Here is a 22,463-nt window from a genome sequence, read left to right on the forward strand (position 1 = left end):
GAAAGCAACGACTCGAGGAGCGATTTCAGTCGATTTCGTTAAAAATTGCGTATTTTTTCATAAATTGTGTCTCAAATTGTACCATTCTCTCGCGACTTTCTACCTATCAAGATTTTTTTAAAATGTTACTTCAAGGAGGCTTCATAGGGTTTTTGCTTAATGTTGGCGCGCGCTAGCGTAATGTTTCTCGAAAAACTTTTTATGTTTTCGCTTTTCTAGGTCACTGAAAGCCATCAAGAGGCGATGAGCAAGGTTCGGACTATCGTTTGGCGTAGTAAATACTATCAAAATGATTTTCGTTCTTAAAGCTAAGGCTACACGCAGGGAGGTGCTCGTCAGTGATAATTTGGCTTTCCCTTTGATTTTCTTCAATTTGCTTCTTTGAATTCTCTCAAAATTTTCACAATTTGTCCTGCCGATCATTTAAAAGCCGGAAAAATAGGGGTTACCAAGGCAGTTTCTTCGCTATATGCAATTTTGTGTTTTCTCAAATTTGGTCTTATGAAATTTATTTTATCATCAGGCACTAGGAAGGGCACAAATATGTTTGACGGTCCACCAAATAATAGGAAATTCCACTGAAAGAATCGCGATAAATCTTGCCCGAAAGATCCCTATTTTATCACATAAATATTGTATCGAGTTAAATTTTTTTATAACACCTTTTCAGATAACAATCGTGCGATCGTATCGAGCTGCCATGTTTGTTTTGCATGTCGACAGTCTTAAAGCTCGCGCTTTGTTCGGACCCAAATCACGCGCGATCTAAAAACCCTATGGAGCCTCCTTAAACACCCTTGCTTCTCGCCACCTCAAAATGTACCGTGAACAGATCAAATGACGCGCGTGATTTATAATGGTATAGGACCAAGTGGAGTCCTATTAATAATGGTAATTGAACTGAATGGAGTGCAATTTGGGCTGAAATCATACGCGTGATTTCAAAATCGAACGAGCGCGGAGCGTGAGTTCGATTTGAAATCGCGCGTAAGATTTCAGCCCAAAATTGCACGACACGAGGTTCAATTACCTCTCTATTACATCCATTTTGAAATCGCCCAAATACAGGCTTGGTCAGTTGAATTATTTTATTGATGCGGTACCAAGCCGGTTTGAAATTAAATTCATCCATGTTATGGAGGGAAAAAAATAAGAGTTTTGGAAACAAAAGTTGCAAAATTTGCCACATGATACTCTTTGTCTTTCATTTGCCTGAAATTTGATAGGTTACTTTAAACAAGCCTTGAAATCTGATTTTTTTTTGTTTTTAGTGTAGCCTTCTCATTGGCTGGGAAAAAGATGCGATTTAAAGCAACTAATAGTGCGATTCGTGAATAAATTGCACCAATTAGAGCCAATCAGATTACAGGAACCACCAGTGATTTCAAAATGGGTGTAATAAGGTGTGTAATCACAGATTGAGTGAAGCGGGAGTCCGATTTATTAAGCACGAGTATGATTACAGACAGAATTGGACGACACAAAGTCCTGTTACTAATTAATCAAAACTATGACAACATTTGAGTAAGAAATTAGACATCGGTTATGCGTTTTTTCTTGAAAAAAAAATAGTTAGCTCGGCGAGATGCGAGACAACAGCGCGCGCCCATGACGCGTTCTGTCCACTTATACAGGCATGCGTTAGCTGTCCTTTAATTGTCCTATTACACTGTCCAATAACAAGCATGACGCGTAGACTGTCCTATAAGTGCTCAAATCGGGGTTGTGACAACAAATCACGTTTGAGAATTTTGTTACAATGTTGATTAGTGCCAGAAGAGGTATAAGTGGGGTAAGTTTGGCGGATCATCTCTCTTACATAAGCACATAGTAGACAATTTCTTGAGTCCACCTTGATTCCGCAGAATCAGGTTTGATTCCTATTTCAAACTTCAAGAGCATGTCTGGATCTCTCAAAAGGTCGAGAGTGATACCCGTCTTCTTGAGGGCTGCATCCCAAGCCAGGCCAGGTGATGTGAAATATCACGCAGGATCAAGCTTGTATTTGTTCATGCAAACCTTTCTGAAGTTTTGAAAAACATCTGCGAGGATAAGAACGTGTCTTGAGATAAAGATTGTGATAATCTGCCACTATTTTGCACCCAAACTTTTGCCAAAAAGTGAGCGTGTTCATATTCAGCATCTTTGATCTGTTAATTACAAAGCCTTTAAAATAATTCTTCCTTTGGTGGCAACTTCGTGTCTTTCATCTTCTCAATTGAATCAAAGCAATCGTATGGGAAAACCCCCTTCGTCATCATATCTGTGTAGTTAATATATCTCTTGAGGCATCGAAAATCATTTTTGTGGAGATTTGAAGCAACCTTGGCGAGAGACGACTGCATGAATCTGAAGTCAAACTTCATATCAATCGACTTCACTTTCCCATCTTTTCCAATCTTACTCAATCTTTCCCAAATTTTTTTTCTTGAAAGGAATTTATTTCTCCTCGGCTTTTGGGATGCACAATATGTCTTCTTGTTGCTTTTTTTTTTTAACTCTTTCATTTCCTTTCGTTCAAGATCGATTTCGAATTGCTTTTTCATGGGTTTTTCAAGGATCTTGAGGTAAACCCCAATTGCATTCTTGATCTCGTTAATACACCCCTCGAAAAGATCATCAAGCCTTCCTTCAAAGTCTTTCCTATATATCATGAGACCATAAAATTTCTCAAGATATTCACACATTGTGATCAGTTCTTGATTCTCAAGATCCCACATGATGTGATTCACAACTGATCCCCCGATATTGAAAAAACTCTCCCCTTTTGTTTCCTTTACCTTTTCAACCAAATCTGGGTTGTTTCATTTTTTCCATTTGAACATTTTTCATCTCTCTCTTGAGTTTGATAAACAATTCGGGATCGGCTTCTTTTTTTTACATTCCTCCTTCCATTAATGAGAGCCAAAAACTCTTCTTATGCTTGATCTCTCGTGAATTGTAAAGACTCCATCAGCGACTCTCGCTTCATGATTTTCGATGTACTAATTCAACATTGGAGTTTCAATATCATTCTGTTTGCAAAAAATGAGCCAGTAATCTTGGATGTACATTTTCCGTGTCAATGTCGATCGTTGTTGTTGTTTTTTTTTTGATATTGTCTCACCTTTTTGGATGACTCCTTGAAGTGATGGGCAATCAGCAAAATATCGTCTTTTTCCTCCTTTTTGGGTGAAAGTGACAATGTGTTCACCCTTTTCGCCGAGTCTTCCAAGATAAAGCTCAATCTTGTTATTTCCCCTTCCTATTCCTCACCTTCACCAATCAAAGCTTTGAAATATCAACAATGTATTGGAGCTTTTGTATGTTAACTTTCTCTTTCAATCTGATTCTTCGGAGAGGTTGTGAAAGATAACAGGAATCGTCTTTGGCTTCTTGAATTTCAGACTGCAGCACCTCTGAACCTTCCCGAGAAATGACAGTGGTCTCTGATTATTGGATTTTCATCGTCTTCATCAAAGAATTCTTTCTCACAAGTGACATGTTTTGGCGTTCTCGAAATTCGTGGTATCTTCACCTGTCGTGACAATCCTGATGGATATGGTAGATATTTCTTACACCTTTCCCAAGATGAATGACGAATTATTTTGCAAGATCTTAATCTTCAGTCCTTTTGTGTCTCACGATTGGCTTCATATCAAACTAGTTTTTCGCTCTCTCGCTTGCAAAGAAGAGGCGATATCCTGAAGGCCCGTGTTTCTCATATTCATTTGTAAAACTCTTTTCTGGTTTTTATTTTTTAAGTTTCAATCCCCTCTGTGGAAAATTCGAAATCAGCATAACAGACAAATAGAACTGGCATCTTGTAGTTCATGTTTTTTAATTTCACGTTTTCATCATCAGGCTTGAGGACCGTGACTGGCTCATGTCCTTGGCAGATTTCGATGTGTTCGGACCTTGCCTCAACGCTTCCGAAGGAATTCAGACATCTCATGCAGAAGCGAACTCGACCATTTTGACCTGAAATTTGAGATGAAAGAAGTTTGGTCATGTGTTTGATAAGTCATTAATGCTTCTTCCCGTCATTGTTGGAGGTGGGGAGGAGGTTCACAGTGTTCTCATGTTCATCGGAATTTAATCTCCGTGGGGAAATCACACCATCAGAATAACCAAGGATATTGGAAATTCAATCCCAGAGAAATCCAACTGATCCACCTCATCTTTCAAGTCAGATTCTCAGAGGGTTTGACTGAAAGGGGTTGAGGTGTCTGAGAATGCACCATCGAAAGTATTCTTCATCTTCATTCTTGACGTTCTTCTTTGCGATCTCAACAATGTCAAACATAAGATGATTCCCCAAACAGTTGGGACTCTACATGATGAATATCGTGGGAGATTACCCTTTGAACTCTTCAGTTGCTCTCATTGTTTTTGAAGTTTTGAAGCAGTTCCTGACTTTCCTTCTCAAAGATGTTGAAGACATCTTCATTAGTTGCTTCAGGATTTTTAAACACACCAGTGGAGAAATGAGCTTCTTGGAATCTGGAACGATCCGTCTTCATTATCTCCTTATCACACGAGAGGGTTATGATGACCTTTGTCTAACGATTTTCTCGCATCAAACTCAAGAATTAAGGTTTTGCCTTTTCCATAAACTTTGAGGATAAAAACCTTGAACACCTTCAATTCGAAATCGTCTTCAGAATCCTCTCAATGCGCTGACTGGTTCTATGGCCACAAACAAGGTGGACCACAATATGATGCTTTGTACCATTTTAATTAGTTAGAACAGTTTTAACCCGTTGGACCATTTTATCAAATTAGACTAGACCATGCCTACCATCAGTCGGGCCATTTTCTTTAGTTTGGCATTTTGATCGGTTGGATAACTATTACCAGTTGGATCATTCCAGGAAACAGTGAAAACTGATAGAAGGAGAGTTAAAATAAGCTGGTTAGAAACGTGGTGCGTAGGGCGGGCTGCGATTGATTCCTTATTGTTTGTAGTGTTCTTAGTCTTAGTGTTCAAGAATCTTTTTTTATTGAATTCTTGACTTTACAAGTTTGACTCTAAATGCGTAATTACACGAGTTAAAACTACAGGTATAACTTTATCTATGACTTAAATAAGTGAATTGGATCCTAAATTATAAAACTGGGAACGTATTCTAATACGAAACAAGAACCCGAATTCCTCTGAACGCTTTTCCTCAAATGATCGAAAGCCTTGACCACGCAGTTGATGAGAATATCTTTAAGTAATTTGAAAAATTGAGATAGTGGGGTAGTCCGATTTTGTAACAACTGGCTATCAATAATGAGGAAAACGTCGTCGACCAACCCGGAGAGAAGTAGCTCAAATCGAGAGAGGCTTTCCGCCATTCTTTGTGTCCTCAATAACCGTATGATGTAATGCTCTCATCTTAACGTCAAGTCTATGCCCCACCATTTACAGCTTAATTCAAAGTAATGATGCAAAAGAAAAAGGAAATGTTACCTAGCTAAATTAGCAAAGAAATGATAAAATGAACAAGTTTCGTGGACAATACCTATGAGTGGGTTGAAATGGAAGACGACACATAAAATAGAAAAGAACAGAAAACGTGTTAAGGTGTTGATGGAAATATTTGCTGCGCTTTTTAGGTGTCATCAAACAATGCCTCTTTTCCATTTCTAACGGCTATGACGATAGCAAGTTGAATAAATGTTTGATTTGTGACTCTATCACAGCAATGAATCATCAGCCTTTCTCATTTTGTATCTGGAAAATAGCAGCCTGTGAAGCGAAAAGAATAAAAATTAGTAACTATGAACTTAACATCAATAGGCGACAAAAATAACCACATGCAAACCAGCATTTGTAGTTCAGAAGAGATCCCAGTAACGTTGGAAAACATAGCAAACTTGTTTGACTTTGACGAAGTGAGATGTTTGGAATTTTCTGGGACCTGGGGCCCAGGATTTCAAGAGTTCTCCAGTTTCGTTCTCTTGGTCGCTCTTGACTCTTTTAGCGTATTATCAATCCTCAAATAGAGGCCTTACATATCTTCTGGCTAAATAATATGTTTCTAGGTAGTGTATACGGGTATTTTTTGATACGAGAGAAAATTTACTTTCTTTGTACAATCAGAAGTATGTATGTTTCTAGCATAATCTGTTGTTTTCAAGATTTCTCTATTGATTTTAAACATTTTTGCACTTTTTCTCATTATATTCATTCGTAGTATACGTGTTAATATTCGAAGGACAGTCGAGACGTTGTAATTTACCGATCTTTTTTCACAGGAGAAGTTCTTACTGTCGTGGTACCATGATGGACTAGAGTATTTTTTACACCAGTTTAACAGCACAAACACATCAAACAACTAGTACATAAAATCGGGGAAAAGATAATTTTTTGGGGGGTCCAATTTTGTAGCGAAATGTTGTGCTGGTCAGGCGTGAACTGTACCTTAAGCGTGGTAAACATGTGTCCCTGCTCGCCAACATGGACATGACTGTCTACCATATCATCGATAAACTGAATTTCTGAACCAAGATGGGGTATTCTATGTAATAAACAACAAGGGGAATCAGATCTACTTTGGGCTTAAAGATAGGAAAGTTATAAATGCCTTACAAAAGCCAGAGTGAGTCATCAGGTGTATCTCCCGAGGCTTGTAATGTGCACAGTTTTTAAATGCGTTATTAACATAGTGGTCATTTCTACTTCATAATCTCAATTTTATTTTCTTAGCTACTTTAAACATCATCGAAAGATGGTTATTGACGAATAAAAACTCACTACAACGACCACAAAATCATACAGACATAAAGGTAAAATAATGTGAGCAAACAATTCCGTTCAATCAATCAACTAGAACTGAAACAATGTACCTTGCTCGGATGACCACGAACTGAAACACTGGAAACAAGTCATCTAAAGAGACCAGTTTCTTCTCTCCCTGCCAAAATGAGTTAACCTCCTTCCCAAGAGACAAACACAAAGTTACCAGTTATGTTGAACTGTTCAATCATTAACATGATCGTCGATCTTGACAGAAGTTCAACTTACCTGATTAATCTGCTCAAACGTTGACTTTAACACTCCAAGCTTCTCCATCGGGCTAAATTTTGTGCTGTAATGAAAAAATACGTGAATGGTTAGAGAAGGGTCCCAATGATAAGAAAGCATTACAACAACACGCTTGGTTGCAAGTAGTTCGAATGTTAAACTCAAATTTAGAATTACCGGCAAAATATCGCCATAACTCCGCTTCAACTATAACAATTAAGTCCACTTATAAAAACAGCGGGGCATGAAACTGAAGAAACCATCAATTCAACAAAACAACAAACTCAAGACGAAGGCTTGAATTTTAATAAAAAATTCACGAAGGTTTCGTCATAGTTAATTCAGAAGAAACTTCTCCCTCCGGTCTAAATATAGGACTCGCTTTAAGAGGTCGTTTAGGAAAACTAAGATCAGACGCAATAAAGAAAATCCACCATTTAGTCTCAAACTTATTGATAGCATACTTTTAGCTTTCTATCAAACAAAATTTAATAATAGAGATAGCTTAAGGGTATGTTTCATGTCGTCCAAACAAGAAGTCCGGCTTAGCTGGATAGACAAGTCTTCTCATCATCTTACATTAAACAAGACATTTATAACAAAAAACAAAATGGAAAGTACCTAATCTGCCGAAGGGACTCCACAGCACTGACGTAATGCTCTGCTTCTCTCCTTTCCAGTTTAACCTAAAATTGTCACAAATAGTTAAGGTTACATGAAATCCTTCTATGTTAAGATGAAGGTAACAACTTTGTCTTAATTATGACTCGGACTACACGGGATCCTTGTAGCTCTCCAACAGCCTAAAGGACAAGGGGTATTTTAGTGAACAAACAGAACATGAGGGAAAAACTAAAGCAAGCGAATAGCAGAACGCAAAGTTAATGTTTTGGCCCTCAGTGATACCTAATTTGCAGCATTCAACGAGTTTTCCAGAGCGAGCGTATACTTCTGTTTTCACATTCACACCGAGGCAAACTGTGTCATTGTAACTTTACCTCGTCTGAACGACTTCCCACATCTTGTTCTTTAGTAAGCCAAAACTGCCTGAAGAATGTAACGATATTTATTACGATCACGGCGGCATCACGGCATTATTTACAACAGACCTGCTCACAGCTACAACGAACAGCTATTAACTTAAATCACAAATTAGTATAACGGAACCATTTGTTCTAATTGTGTAATTTTGTAATAACTAAGGAGTAACAAAACATAACCACAATCAGAATCATCCATTTTGTAAAACAGCTATCAACTTATTTAACAGAGTTATCATGTTTGTGGGGAATCTCACCTTTTCATGCCTACATAAGTCATTAGTGCCCAGTCTGAGCGCTTGTTTAGCAGCTGGATTTGTTCCCAGTATGCACTGTCTGCTCGTTCATTATCCAAGGCGTACAAGGTGAACAGTGGGGGATAGAGCCTGGGGAAGAGCAGGGGGTGTAGCAGAACGCTGCTTGTGGCAGCCTCTTCTGTACCGTGATTGGATACACCCGACAGTGTGGCAGTATCTAGGTGCACATATTCTTCATTGGGAAGTTCGGGAAATAGAAGACTGAAAAAAAGAAAACAAAGAGAAAAATAAAGAAGAAGAAAAAGACTAGAAAAATAAGAAAAGTATATGAAAAATATAGAAAAAGACATTTTGCATCATGTATTGTTTAGGCAGGAGTAAAATCCTGTCAGTCAAATGTCATCTTACCATATAATGTTGTATACCCTGATGACAAAAGATTTCACTTCTGCCACAGCGTGAGGTAACAGTCTTCTATGAGTACCCATACCAATGTAGCTTGCTCGAAACACATCAATTAGTCCATTTACAAGTTGTCCTACTGGATGCTGCTTAGTGTTCATCGCCTGCAAAAACACAAAGTAATTTAACTCGTCTGAACTTGTTTAATTACTGATTAAATGACATTGTGACTAATATTTTTTTTACTCAAATTAGTGATAGAGAGAACCAGTAGTAAAAGTTTATGTTCATTATTTCATCTCTTGCAGTGCAACAACGGTTACGGGGGTCACTAACAAAAACTGACAAATTCGATTATAATAACCTAAACATAGAATGTTAAGAGTGTATTACCTAAAGTGATCTTCTTTTACACATTTAGATTATTTTGCTGTGTCAAAATTCAAAACTGCGAAATTTAATGAGCAAGTGCTGCATTCAAGATAGCAATTTGCTAACAGATTTAATGCTTGACACCAAAGCTATTGGGAATTACGACCATTTCGAGGAACTCTGTACTTAGTCATCCTTATATAGGGGGCGTAAGTTCATCAATACACTTATAAGTGTTAGCAATCGTCAGTGTTATCATCATTACCATTATCCTTATCATCAAATTACCATCCATATTATTTTTACTATTGTTATTATTGTACGACTCTTTTTCATCTCTTAATTTTATTTAGTTGATCATTTAGAGAATTGGAGAGGAATGCATTTTATGGATTGACAATAATGCGATGAACTTGTGTCAAGGTTTGAAAATGAGTTGAAGGCTCATTACTCTTGTGCCTGTACAAACAGCTAATAAAAACTGCTGTTACCTTTGATAGATACGAGTGCAACTTTTCCAAATCTCCTGTGACTCTAGCAGTTTGTTCCATTTCACTGTTGTTTTGCAATAGCTCTAGAATGATTTCTTTCTCACTCTGCGTCAGTTTTGAGTCCAACTTACTTCTCAATGTAACTGATATGGACTTCCAAACGACCGACAGGTCAGCATCTTGATCACCATTACATCCCAGGGCTTTACGGCACTGAGAAAATAACGACATCCACTTCTTCTGAGGGGGGATCAGGCATTGGTTGTATGTAACTGAACGTCTGAAGATTTAAAAAAAATGGCCCTCAAAATTTTATTTGAGTAAATCGATTTGCTTTCTAGATATCAAAGAAACCAAGAATTTCTCAAAACTCAAAAACTTAATATCTTCACCGTGCAGGTGAAGATAATTAATTCAAACGAAAGGATAATGATGTCGCCATTGTAACTGTTACATCAAAATGGCATTTCCCTTAAAAAGGGCCCTCTTACTTCACAAAAATTACTTAACATGAATTCAACTACGCCAGAGAAAGTATTATTGTATAAAGAACTTGCTATATGACACGGTCATAGCTGAGACATTATGAGTATAGGGGCATCCCCTTAAAATGGTTCGCTCCCCGTTACTTCCTACTCGTCAAAGTGGACTGGTCAAGCGAAAAATAAAAGGGAACAGCAAAGAAAGAAGTCTCAGAGAGAGCGAGAGTTCAGTCTGGATGTGCGCGTTCCTTTTCCAGTTGTCTTCTTCACCCAAACGCTTCCGATAAGATACAGAGTAGAAAATTAGTATTCGGAAATATTCTAATTTTGCCAAATACTGGGATGGTCAGCCTCATTCGAATTGGGTGGCCTTGCGTACCCTGAAACCCAATCTTAAGATTACGGGCAAATTAATGCTAAGTCGAAGCCTTGGGCAGCAGTATCGCACTCATATCATTCATTAATAATGATTTTAATTTTTATGATAATACTGAAAAATATTTGGATAATAGTTGTTCTTTGAAGAGACCTTGTTGTCTTGTTTGCTGATCCTCCTGCTTCTAGTTTGTGAAATGTGCCATTTATTCGTATTCCATCTCCCCACGGGCCAGTAAAGGTACCCTCTATATAATCCCCATTTGGCATTGTAAGGACTCCCTTGAGAGGAAACAATACCAATCACTGAAAATGATCTACTTTGAAACAACAAATAGCCTACTTCCACTCTTCAATATGTTTCCAAGGCCGGATGGTTTTGAAAAGTAGGAGGCGACCATCGTTTTTTTTTTTTTTTGGGCTTATCGTTTTCTCACCAGGTATTTAGAATATTATCTGTGAATATGGGAAGTTACAGCATAAAGTATATGATATAACTGGTTCTGATGAATACAAACGTAAAATGAGGAGAATTTATTCGATAGCTAGTTATCCCATAAACAGTGCAAACGCGATCTTAACAAAGCACGAGGAAAAGATGACTGGAAACTGGACAAGTCACATTTTCGGTTTTCGTGAATCCTGACAAACTCAAAATAAGGAGAAGGCCGGGCCAATATCCGACCATCTTGACTAAACAAGTTCGATATCAACTCCAATAAGTAACAGGTTGAATTTAAGTCAAAAGTTTATAGTAAACAAAATCTAGAGATTCAAGACTTACTGGAACGTTCAAACACCAGAATCTCACCTCCGAGTAACATTGTGTTGCAATTCTACATACGTGTTAAACCACATCGTTTCATCTCAATTTGCTGACAATGAACAACTTAGTTCGCTTCAGGTCATAAAATCCTACCTTTCCAGACAACAAACAATCACCTATGAATTCTCCTTCAAATTTTGTGTCATCATCACACAGTAAAAGACCATTACCCTAAATCAAGAAACATATTAAGAAATGTTTTAATATTGAAGCTTAATCAATATCACTGCAGAGAACAGAATCACAAACGACAATAAATAACACAAAGTTTTCATAATATGCAGCTAACTTAAAGTACATACAATTAGTTTGTTCTGTGAAAAGTTTCCTTGATTGTAGATGCCATCAAGTGTTACAAGCACTCCAGGGCCTGTACGAAAGTCTGCCTCCCACATGCCAAGGTACTTCTCTCCTCTACAAAATTAACAGAAAGTAAATAATCACCATAAAAGAGAAAATAAATGAATACAAATGTTAGAAATAAATTTAATTTCTTGCAGAAACACTTGACTGGGCTTCACTATATGTGTCATAGAGTAGAATTGATAAATTTCTAAACATCATAGTACAAAGATTAACAAATTGTTTTCAACTGCTTCAATCTCGGTGAATGACAAATTTCCGTTTCGGGATAACGGACAAAATTCAATTTCTCTGCAAAAACCCAGACTGTCTATTTTCTCAAAGCCCTTCCCTAAACTTCTCTGCAGCTCCAATTTTGCTCGTGAATAGGCTCTAAGTAGCGCTGTGATATGAGCGGAGAAGCCAAAGCCTTTCCAGCCTGTGAGCAATGTGAGCACACAACAGGTCCACAATTACACGCTCACTCCCCTCACTTGCTGAAATCTAGCTTGCGGTCTCCTGCTCATGACACAAAGTAAGTAAGTGCCTGGAACAATCTCTAGAGCATCAATGCTTCTTTGGACACACTAACACAGCAGAGATTTCAAGATTAGTGAAAAAAGTGAAATCAACATGTGGTCCTTTGTGGGAGCCCTTTTTTTTTTCTTTGAAGAAATTAGTTCACCATGCCGATTGAAGCATGAAAAAAAAATTTTAGTGCCTTTTTTCTATGCTGGGAAGACATCTGTAGGTGTATCATTTCGTATGGCGAATTTTCCACGAAAATAGAGTTTGCCTCCATATTACCGATTGGTCAGTTCTTACAATAAGCAGGTAGTTTGTGACATTAGGCCACTTTCTGTGGCTTTCTGTGCACATTCAGTGGTTCCACACAAAATATTTTGGCTGTTTTGTATACATGTGTGTAGTTAATTGTTTATTTTCAACTTATTCAATATGTTATTTGAAAGTAGAATTTAGAAACATTACCTTAAGACATTATCCAAAACTCCATACCCAGATCGTTTGTCACGAAGCCATTCTCCAATGTAAAGTGTTGCCCCCGCTGAAGAAAAAGTGCCAGACTTCATGCTTCCATGGCCAGAACGTTGGTTGTCAAACAAGTCACCAACATAAACATCGCCATTAGAATAGCTGCAACACACAGGTGTAAACGTTTTAGCAAACTATATACATATACATACTTGCATGTACATGTATTCATACACAGGCTTCTGCTGCAGTCCCCCAAGTCATTTATGGTTCTTTACCTTTAATTTAATTGAAGTGAATGGTAATGGTTTCATGATCTGTGCACTACTGTTAGTGTACTTCAAATGATGAATGAAGAACCCAAGTGTTTAAATAGACATTAAGCCAAATGCAAAAAAACCAAACCAAAAAAAAGTCAAAGTCAGAGTAATTCTGAGTATTTTAAATACAATTGAGCCTGAATGTTGTTGATATTGATAACTTTACATTCACTACCACAACATTAACAATTGAAAGTTTAGGAAAGTCCTCCCATGGCATTTTTAAGACATTGTGCACTTTTGTAATTAGACCCTCAAAACTGGAACTATTTATGAGGCCAGTCAGCCTCATCAATTGTCATGTTGATAGGTCTGAGCAAAAGTCACAGCCAATGGCTTTGAGAAGTAATAGTATCAGGAATCTGTTATAGTTCTTATAAACAAACTTCAATTCTTTAAGTACCAATCTCACAGGTTTGATAAGGTGCTTGTTTACTCTTTTTGCTTCATAATGTTGAGTTCTCATGAATTTCACTTTTTTAAAATTTTTTAGCTTGTTTCAATGCAAGACTTTTTTTAAATGTCTGGTATTGAAATTAATTAAAAGTTAAAGGGTATGTTGCAATTTAGAGCTATAGATCAGTGTGTGAGTATGCTCTTTAAGGAGCAATGTCTCATTGCACACATGCTTTTTCACATGCATGCCATATGTCATCCAAGCCTTTTCACACACACAAGTTATAACTCTTTGTTTGGCTCATTAAATATGCACATATTTAAGTAATTTCTCATCCCCTTCATGCTTAGTCAAGACAAGTATGCCCTGCCATCACTTTATTGAATGTTTTACAAAAAATAAAAACAATAGCTGTGGCATACTATGGTTGATACAGAGGTACATTGATATACGATAAGTTAAGTAAACTCAAAAGTTTTACCTCACTTTACCATAACCAGCCATCTTTCCATTTTCCCACTGACCCTCATACTTTTCTTTACCATGATTATCAACATTGGGTGGGAAGATCATGACCCCTTCTCTGTGACATAATTAAAAAAAGAAATGATGCTTAATCATTTGCCTTTAATAGAGAGGCAGTCATTCACAATTTCCAGTTGTGTGATAACAATCATTGTAAAGACAATATTCACATAACAATACAGAATCACACTGCAATGTGAGTAGTCTCAGCAGTATTCATGGTAACAATGTTGGTTCATTGTGCTTGCCAGCTAATAAATATATTCAGTGTGCACCAATGAAAAACATAGGCTATTAGTGCATTTTGGCTTGCCATCATCAATGTATTTCAATCTTCATTATTACTTCAACGAGGAGATGCTGATCCCTTCATATTTCTGTGCTGTTACTGACTGCCTTTTGTGCATTTTGATTGTAAGCATCCATGTTTTAGGAAATTCACTTTTAATGTTATTTGGATGAGGTGATATGTGGATGGATTCTTAATCCTATGAGTTTACATCAATACACTTCACCTGGTTCCAAATGAGTAATATTGTCCTTTTTCATTAGGTTGAGTGTGTTTTGTCACGAGGTGCTTGGCTTGGTCAGATAATACTATCTTTTATAAACTAGGATGATGCCAAACCATTGACCAAAATATCAAGAAAGGAAATGTTTTTGTTGAACATGCTGAAAACTTTAAGATATTGAAATATATAAAAAAAGATATCAAGGAGAGAAAGTACTCAGAAAGTACAGTAAATTATTTCTTCATTAATTTTGAAGAAATAAGGACATAGATTATCAAAAGAATGATCTTCATTTATGATGTTTGTATCTACACCCCATAAAATCATAGCCTGCAGGGACACTTTACATTTCACTTACCCATGCTGCAGGCCATGTTTAAATTCTCCAGTGTATTGCCGACCATCAGGCCAGTGCATTTCACCACTGAGAAAAAAAGAGTTCATCATACTTAAAAAAGTAAACATAACTCCTCTTATTGTGTCAACACCAGAAATAGTCAATCAAAATGATTGTCGAAACCCCTTATTTAAAGGACAAAAGGAGATTGTAGGATCAGACTTGCCATTTGATCTGCCTGATTGGAAAAAGCTTGTAGCTGGTCAGACAGGTCGAATTGTTTTCTCCAGCAGCTAGTGAAAATCCGGAGGCAATTATTTTCTAACCAATCAGATTTCACAACCAGTCAAAATAAATGAATCATCAAAAAGTTTCAAGTTAATTTGAAACCTCAAGTTCCCTTCAGTTAAGCTTTCTAAATCAATACAGAATGCAATAGCTTTTCTGAAAATAATAGACTAAAATTAAAATATTCATTGTCAAGGAAAGTCAAGAGATGAAACTGAAAATGATTTCTTGATTTGTAATAGATAATGACATCAATAAAAGTAATTACAGGGAGCTCTTTACAACAATTAACACTTACTGGCCATGAGGCTTTCCCTGTAACCACATGCCATGATAACTTGCTCCACGCAAAACAGAATCATGCCCATAGGAATATGAAGCTTCTCGAGCTGCAGCTGGTGCAAGGCTTCCAGTCTTGACATTGACAGAGTCACCTCCAAGTCTGTATTACAACAGGATAGACCAGTAAGATCATTTAAAAATCAGAGGCTTTTTTTTAACTTCTCTTTACCAACTGTGTCAAGAGAGAGATCATGTTTTCTCTCTGAGCACAGATATACTTGCAAACACACTTGAATGTGTAAGTTCATGCTATCATGGTACTGGGAATTCAGAGCTTGCTAAAACATATCCTTGTGTAACAGTCAAGCATTTGGATCACATGAACCATTAATTGCATAACTATGTCATAAAGTTTAACATAAAACTATAATAAAATTATTGTAGAATGGGAATTGTTAACATCAATAATGCTGAGAATCATGTACCAAATTTTTGGAACAACACTCAACTAACAGCAACTGACAACTGATGCACCCTGCACTTACCTATATGTTGTGGTTCTTGAAATGACAGCTGCCACTGCTTGATTAATAGTCAATAACCAGTCTGCCTAGAACACAAACATAAAGAAAAGCAGTTGATGGATGTGCCAAATCAAATTGGCAAATCATTCTTGTGGCAACCACAAATAGTCTTTGATAGGTTGACATTCTTTTTCCCCGTTTCTGAATTAGTGCCTTTTTCCAACAATGTTTTTAGTCCAAGATATCAGTAAAATACATGAGTTTTCTCTTTTAACCTTTTTTTACAGGTAGTAAGGTGCTGTACTTATTTAATGTTACATACTCTACAACCAGTGACTGTCATGATTTATTATGCTCTAATCAATTTCAATATCCCAAGAGAACTCGCTTGTCGAAAACTAGGATGGAAAAATGAAAGTAAGTGCTAGTGTTGAGGGGGGAATTGGGAAAAAGTAATATGAATGCCTTGACAATTTAGAATATTTAGACTCTTCAGAAAGTGATATCTCAGTTTTACACTGGAAGCTATTAATTTTTCCCTAATTTGAACAAGAGAGACAAGGATTGTCCTCTTTTAGAAAAGAGACAAAGGAGCTGAGAATATTGCAAATGATTTGCCTTACAGAGGGTAAATGAGCAAAGACTTTTCTCCACACGTAATTCTACACTGTACATGCTGTCATCCTGGGTGAGGAAATCCCTGAAAACTAAAACCACTAACTGGGCATGCTTCTGTCTTAAATACAACATCATTTTGAATTTTCTCTGGAATTAAAATAAATAAAGCGTAACAGAAATACTAGCACTGTGTGTCACTGAGTTCTTTTTTAAGTTACTGGTAAATTATATGGTATATGAATTTATGAGATAAATCAAAATGCAGTTGTGTTTTATCATAGGATATTAAAATAATCAAAATTATCAAAAGATGATTGGATTTGACAGCAACAGGATGAATGGTATATGCTCAATTCAAAAACACTGACACACAAAGAGCATGATCCATGAATGATGAGAACCAATGGCTTTATGGGAAATGTTTGAGCAGACATACAAGTACTCATTGATTCACTTAGCTTCCATTGTTCATTAAATGCTCATGCATGTTTGTAACCAGAGAGCCATAAGGTCTCATTGCTTATTGTGGATGCATTAAGTGTCAATGTTTTTGCACTCAAGTGTAAAGTTGACTGAGAAAAACTTTGACACTTTAAAAAGCATTTACAATGGAAGATGAGACCCCACATTTCTTAGGGTACACACTGACACATTAGCTATCATTAGCACATAGTGAATGATGAAAGCTATGCATACTTTCTTGGAAAAAAAGAACTATCATCACAAAAGTTTTTCATGAATAGAGGCAAAAGTAAATCACTGATTACATAGTTGCACTAGCATTTCCTGTAAAGCAGTTGGGTCCGAGTGTTCCACGATCATAATTTTTATGGTCAAGGTGTTTGCAATTGTGTGTATATACAACCTGTAACATTTGATTAATCCTTTGCTAATCATTACCTTGTCAACTGTTGACGGAGCACAGACAAGTAAAACTTCTTCTGGTGTTGTGATTTTAATTGAATTCCTGAAGCATAAATATACATTCAATGACTGAATGAGTACTAGGTTAACCTGGCCACTACTTGACATGCTCCATCAATAAGCTGCTGAACAATGATGCATGCATTATTATAACCATAGTGAAGTTCTCAGTTCTTTCAATTCACCTTTAAGACCATTAACTGAGGATCAGTTAATTAAATCAAACCATTTGGTTACTACTAATAAAACTGAATTCATCATAACAAATATAATTAATATGCAATCACTGTATTTTTCATAATGATGCAATACAATATTTACATGACTTGTACATGAATCTTAAAAACAGGGTAATTAAAATTCAACTTTAACCCCAATAACTCAGAACCCTGTTTGCCCAAATCATTTTTATTTCTCTTTGGAGTTTGAGTTAGCTGGACTCTATTGCATTTCATAGATAAATAAAAGTAAAGTTATGCTTGTCCTACAGAAAGATTTTCCTTGTCATGGCTATGGGACCAAGAAATAAATTGGCTTGTTCTGATGCATGTTGTTGCTGACTGCTGGGTTCAAATGAAACACAAATTTAATATACTGCTAGGATCAGCAAAATGTCAAAAGTGTAAATTGCCAGTGAATAGAACAAGAAATAAGGTAATTTTTGAGCTTGATAGTGACATAAAAACAAATGTAACTATGATTACTTCCACAAATTGAAATCTTAACAGGAAAATATAATCAATTATATGTTCATTAAATGATATCAACTCACAAGACTCCTTCTGTGTCATCCACCCCTTCAGCCCAAACAGTAGTCAGAGGAAAGGCTTGGAAGCTTTTTGCAGACTTGAAAGGTAATAATACCATTGATTAATTGATTCAAACAGGTTTTAAAAAGATGTCAAACTGAAAACATGGTCCAACAGTTGAAAATGGTCTAACCAGATGATTAAATCCCTCCTACTAGATAAACTGGTCTAACTGGCAGAAATGATCTAGTGGATATCCAACTGATTAAAAAAATCTAACAAGTTAAAATGGTTAAACTAAAAACATGGTGGGTTACAATGGTCTATATACATAAAATGGTCCAAATAATTAACATGATGAAACTAGAAAAATGCTCCAACTACTAGAAATGGTTTAAGCCATTAAAAAGATCTAACAAGATAAAATGTTCCAACTGATTAAAATGGACTAACTAGAAAAATAATCCAACTGCATGGTTAAAATTAAAATCCTTTGAACTGATTTTACTAATAAAATTAAATGGTCCAACAGCTTCAATTGGTCTAACTAGATAAAATTGTTGAACTACCTAAAGTGGTTTAGCTCTAAATAAAACAGTTCAACTTATTAAAATTGGCCAACCAGTTTAAATTGTCTAACTTGATAAATATTCCAACTATTTAATACACCCTAACTGGAGAAAATGGTTGAACCGGTTAAGACGAAAATGACTACACTCTAAGTACTATAATAACAACAATGGTCATAATAATGACAATGGTCTGAAAACAAAAAATGGTCCAACTTGTAATAAATGGCCTAATTAGAGAAAATTGTCCAACTGATTAAAATGGTGAAACATGAAAATTGGAACAAACTGGTAAAGATGGTCTAGCTGGAGAAAATAGTCTAACTAGTTCAAGTTATCAAACTAGTAAAGGCAGTACTGAAGGCTTATTTGGTGAATTTTGACCATTTTGGGAATAAAATATCTCATGACTGACATGTTGCAATGACTTGAAATTTTCACATATGATTAGTGATTCTACAACTAATCTGAGAAAAAAACTTTTGTTTATATCAGTGCCATGAAATTTGGGAAATCCATTTAATTAAGGAGTGTGCCCAAAAGGTCATTTTTGAGAAAAAAACTCTCTAAATCCCAGCCAATTTATAGTAACTTGAAAAGGTTTGGCACATACACATAGATAACAGTAATAAATATTTTCAGCACAGTCTGCTAAATAATGTTATTTTGACAATCTTATCCTCAAAAGATGAAGAAAAATTACGGTTCAGATCAAATACCTTCTCATTCAGTCAATTTGTGGCGGACTGTGGCAAACTGCACTATAAATTTTCCTTATTGTATTTAGTCTTGGTTTGCCTAGTTTCAGATCAAAAGATTAAATCTTCCCCTTCTGTTGCAGTGGCATGAACTGATGTACCTGCAATAATTTATTTGCAAAAGTGACAAAATCTTTGTCATAATTCATCAGAGAAGCCATATTTACTTTCGTTCCTTTAATTGCCATCTTGTGTAAGCCAGTGAATTATGGCTGTAGTAATAAAATGCAATGGGTTATTCAATTCACAACACCAATTAGAACATGAGACTGTAAAAATTTGCATAGCAGCAACACTTATCCTGTGATGTTAAGCTTTCTCTTAAAGAAATTGACATTACTTGGTTAGGAAGTGAAAAGAAAGAAAGAGTGCCATCAGGAGCCTCAAAAATTTGACATGGTATGGGCCTGGTGTAGCCATTTGGTGTAGCAACTTTCAATCTATTAAACATGACATGAAAAAATGGAATACATGATTATTTGGTCACTTATGGTTGCAATGCATCCTGAAAATTTGAAACATCATTAAAAATGTTTAGAATAAAATGGTGAACAAAAACATACTTCTGTTTTTGTTGCTTACAAAGTATATTTGGTTAAAATGGTCAACCTAGGTCAATGAAGTTCAACTGCCTAAAAATTTTCTAACTAAAGAAAATGGTCCAACTCTTACACATAGTCTAACTAGATAAAATGGTCCAACTTGCTAAAATGATCCAATTGGTTATGGCAGGATAACAAGATGAAATGATCCAACTGCTTAAAATGGTCTAACCATTGAAAATGGAAATTCTGGATAAAATGGTCATAACAGCAAAAAAAGTCTAGCAACATAAAAATGATCCAACTGCTTAAAATGGTTGCAACCAGTTACAATGGTTGCAATGGTTAAAACTGTCTAACTAGAGGAAATCATCTAGCTGGTTAAAGTGATCCAACCAGTTAAAATGGTCAAAGCAGTTAAATATCTTCCCACCAGTTAAAATGGTTTAACCGGAGAAAATGGTCCAACTCCTTAAAATGTCCTAGTGAGGTAGCATGCTTCAACCACAAAAAATGGTCTAACTAGATAAAATGGTCCTGACCAATATTATTCCAAGTGGGGTAACTAGAAATTGTCCATCCACTTGAAATGGTCTAACCAGAGAGAATGATTCCACTGCATAAAATGGTATAACTAGATATAGTGGTCCAACTGGTTAAAAAAGTCTCATTAGATAAAATGGTCCAAGTGGTAGAAATAGACTAGTAAGGTCCCACTGTCCAAATTAAACAATCAAACTGGTTAAAATTATCCAAGGTCTACCTATATATAAACACCCACTTGTGTATAGTGTAAGCAGTGTTCTTTGTTTTCTCTCAAGTCTTGGAAAAAACAAAAAAACTGTCTCTCCCTGGACCAGGGAATTAGTGTTAAATAAGATTGTATCCTGAATGGTCAAAAAAATTTAACACCTTCTTGGAACATGATTCCAAAGTGAAATTTTTTTCATTCCTGTATTATTCAAGATTTCTCAATACTTGTAGCTATAAAGTTCTGGCACACTCATTGCTCAAGGGTCTTTGCCAGTAAATGTTTCATATGTTATAAGCTTAATTGTACATGCATTTTGATTGGTTCTTAGTTATGATCTATTGGAGGACAGATGCATAGATGATCTTACCATTAATAACATTTTCCTTTTTTAGATTCCATGCTGTTGTGGGTCAGTACAGTAATGGATCACAAAGACATCAAAACGTGGTAAGAACACCAGTGACACACTAGGCTGTGCTAAGTGTGCCACTTGTTTGTTCTTATCACATTTGACCTCATCTGTGATCTACAACTGAACAGACACTCAGCAACATGGAATCTTTTGTTGAATAGGCGAAAGAAAATTGTGGTTTAAGGGTATTTGTTAAATTTCGGTTAGTTGCACAAAAGCTATAAAAAATATCTTGTGTCTTCTTGAACTAAATAAGAAGAAAGTGTAAAAAAAAAGCAATTAAAACTGTCAGTAATGAATAAGCATACAAAAGTTAACATACCTGGTAGTGGACAAAAAAGTCATCAAATAAAACAAAGAGGGGTGTTGAAAATCTTGAGCCCTTAGATGGAAAAAGACTGTGAATATTGCTACTCCTTAGTAGCCGTCTGCGTGGATGCTTGAAGATCTCCTGCAGTGAGAAAGATAACCATTCTGTACATCACATGTGTCAAATAGGAAAAATAAACATAAGTTCTAGTTGGGAAGAGACTGGGCCATTTACAAAGTTTTCATTCTATAAATTTCAACTCAATCTTCTTTTCACACATCAGTGTTTTCTGTTTTCCACTGCTGCTATAATTTTTGTTATTAAAATGACCCCACAACATCTAGAGCCTTGGCTAGGCTCCTGCATCTATCTAGTTTGTACTAACTAAGAGTTTTCTCTGTCATTTCCATCTACCCAGCAGGTGTTTACTTCACTACTCCTAAAATCAACACACAATGTTCTAGAAGTTTTTGCAAGACAACCTTTATGCCTGTACATATCAAGAAAAGCAAGTATTCTGTAAAATTAATAACTCACTGCAACTTTGGCTGGGCACTCAACCCAGAACTTGAATGTACGTTCAGCTTCTGCTTGCCTGTTTTCATCTTCAGTGATAAGCTGTTCCCATCGTTTAGCCTCTTCTTCCATTCTTGCACAGTTCGCTATGTTCGCGTGTTTCTAGAAAAATTAAAATAACAATGACAAAAAGTGGAAACTTGTAAAACAAAGAAAAGTTAACTGATAGAGAGGGACCCAATTTTGTGATGCATGACCCACATACTCATCCAGATCAAAGAAATACCTAATGGAAACAAAAAATATTGAAAAGCAACCTGAAACCATGAAGTGCAATTAAATTATAAAATTGTAAACAGTTTACTTTCTAATGAAAATAATAGACTCAAACAGGTCTCTCTATCAGAAAGAAATTAAGACTCAAAATAACTTTCAGAAGACTTTGTTAATTTTTGTGCACTGTTCTGAGTGTTTGCCTTTTGGCAGAGGTGAGCAAGGTGTTTCTAATCTAGGTATCATTGTATAAACATTAGGTGGAGCTGCTTCAGTCTG

The 22,463-nt window shown here is 36.1% G+C and overlaps 1 protein-coding gene across 1 annotated transcript in view; it reads right to left on the reverse strand.

Annotated features, from left to right (window-relative positions):
* Positions 1–4,995: 4,995 nt before the first annotated feature.
* LOC131773885 (alsin) overlaps positions 4,996–22,463 on the reverse strand; it is a 28,011-nt gene continuing 10,543 nt past the window's right edge. Inside the window, exons 12-32 of the mRNA XM_059089852.2 lie at positions 21,933–22,073; positions 21,408–21,536; positions 18,074–18,147; positions 17,278–17,344; positions 15,781–15,845; positions 15,252–15,395; positions 14,687–14,752; positions 13,773–13,874; positions 12,572–12,736; positions 11,542–11,653; positions 11,333–11,410; positions 10,568–10,695; positions 9,557–9,836; positions 8,700–8,857; positions 8,292–8,552; positions 7,993–8,041; positions 7,616–7,680; positions 6,995–7,058; positions 6,817–6,905; positions 6,392–6,488; positions 4,996–5,716 (exon numbers count right to left, since the gene is read on the reverse strand). Coding sequence (XP_058945835.2) covers positions 5,681–5,716; positions 6,392–6,488; positions 6,817–6,905; positions 6,995–7,058; positions 7,616–7,680; positions 7,993–8,041; positions 8,292–8,552; positions 8,700–8,857; positions 9,557–9,836; positions 10,568–10,695; positions 11,333–11,410; positions 11,542–11,653; positions 12,572–12,736; positions 13,773–13,874; positions 14,687–14,752; positions 15,252–15,395; positions 15,781–15,845; positions 17,278–17,344; positions 18,074–18,147; positions 21,408–21,536; positions 21,933–22,073 — 2,370 coding nt within the window. The 3' untranslated portion in view covers positions 4,996–5,680. The remainder of the gene's footprint in view (positions 5,717–6,391; positions 6,489–6,816; positions 6,906–6,994; positions 7,059–7,615; positions 7,681–7,992; positions 8,042–8,291; positions 8,553–8,699; positions 8,858–9,556; positions 9,837–10,567; positions 10,696–11,332; positions 11,411–11,541; positions 11,654–12,571; positions 12,737–13,772; positions 13,875–14,686; positions 14,753–15,251; positions 15,396–15,780; positions 15,846–17,277; positions 17,345–18,073; positions 18,148–21,407; positions 21,537–21,932; positions 22,074–22,463) is intronic.

Source organism: Pocillopora verrucosa, chromosome 13 (genome assembly GCF_036669915.1).
Source record: "Pocillopora verrucosa isolate sample1 chromosome 13, ASM3666991v2, whole genome shotgun sequence".
In the NCBI taxonomy this organism is placed as follows: Eukaryota; Metazoa; Cnidaria; class Anthozoa; order Scleractinia; family Pocilloporidae; genus Pocillopora; species Pocillopora verrucosa.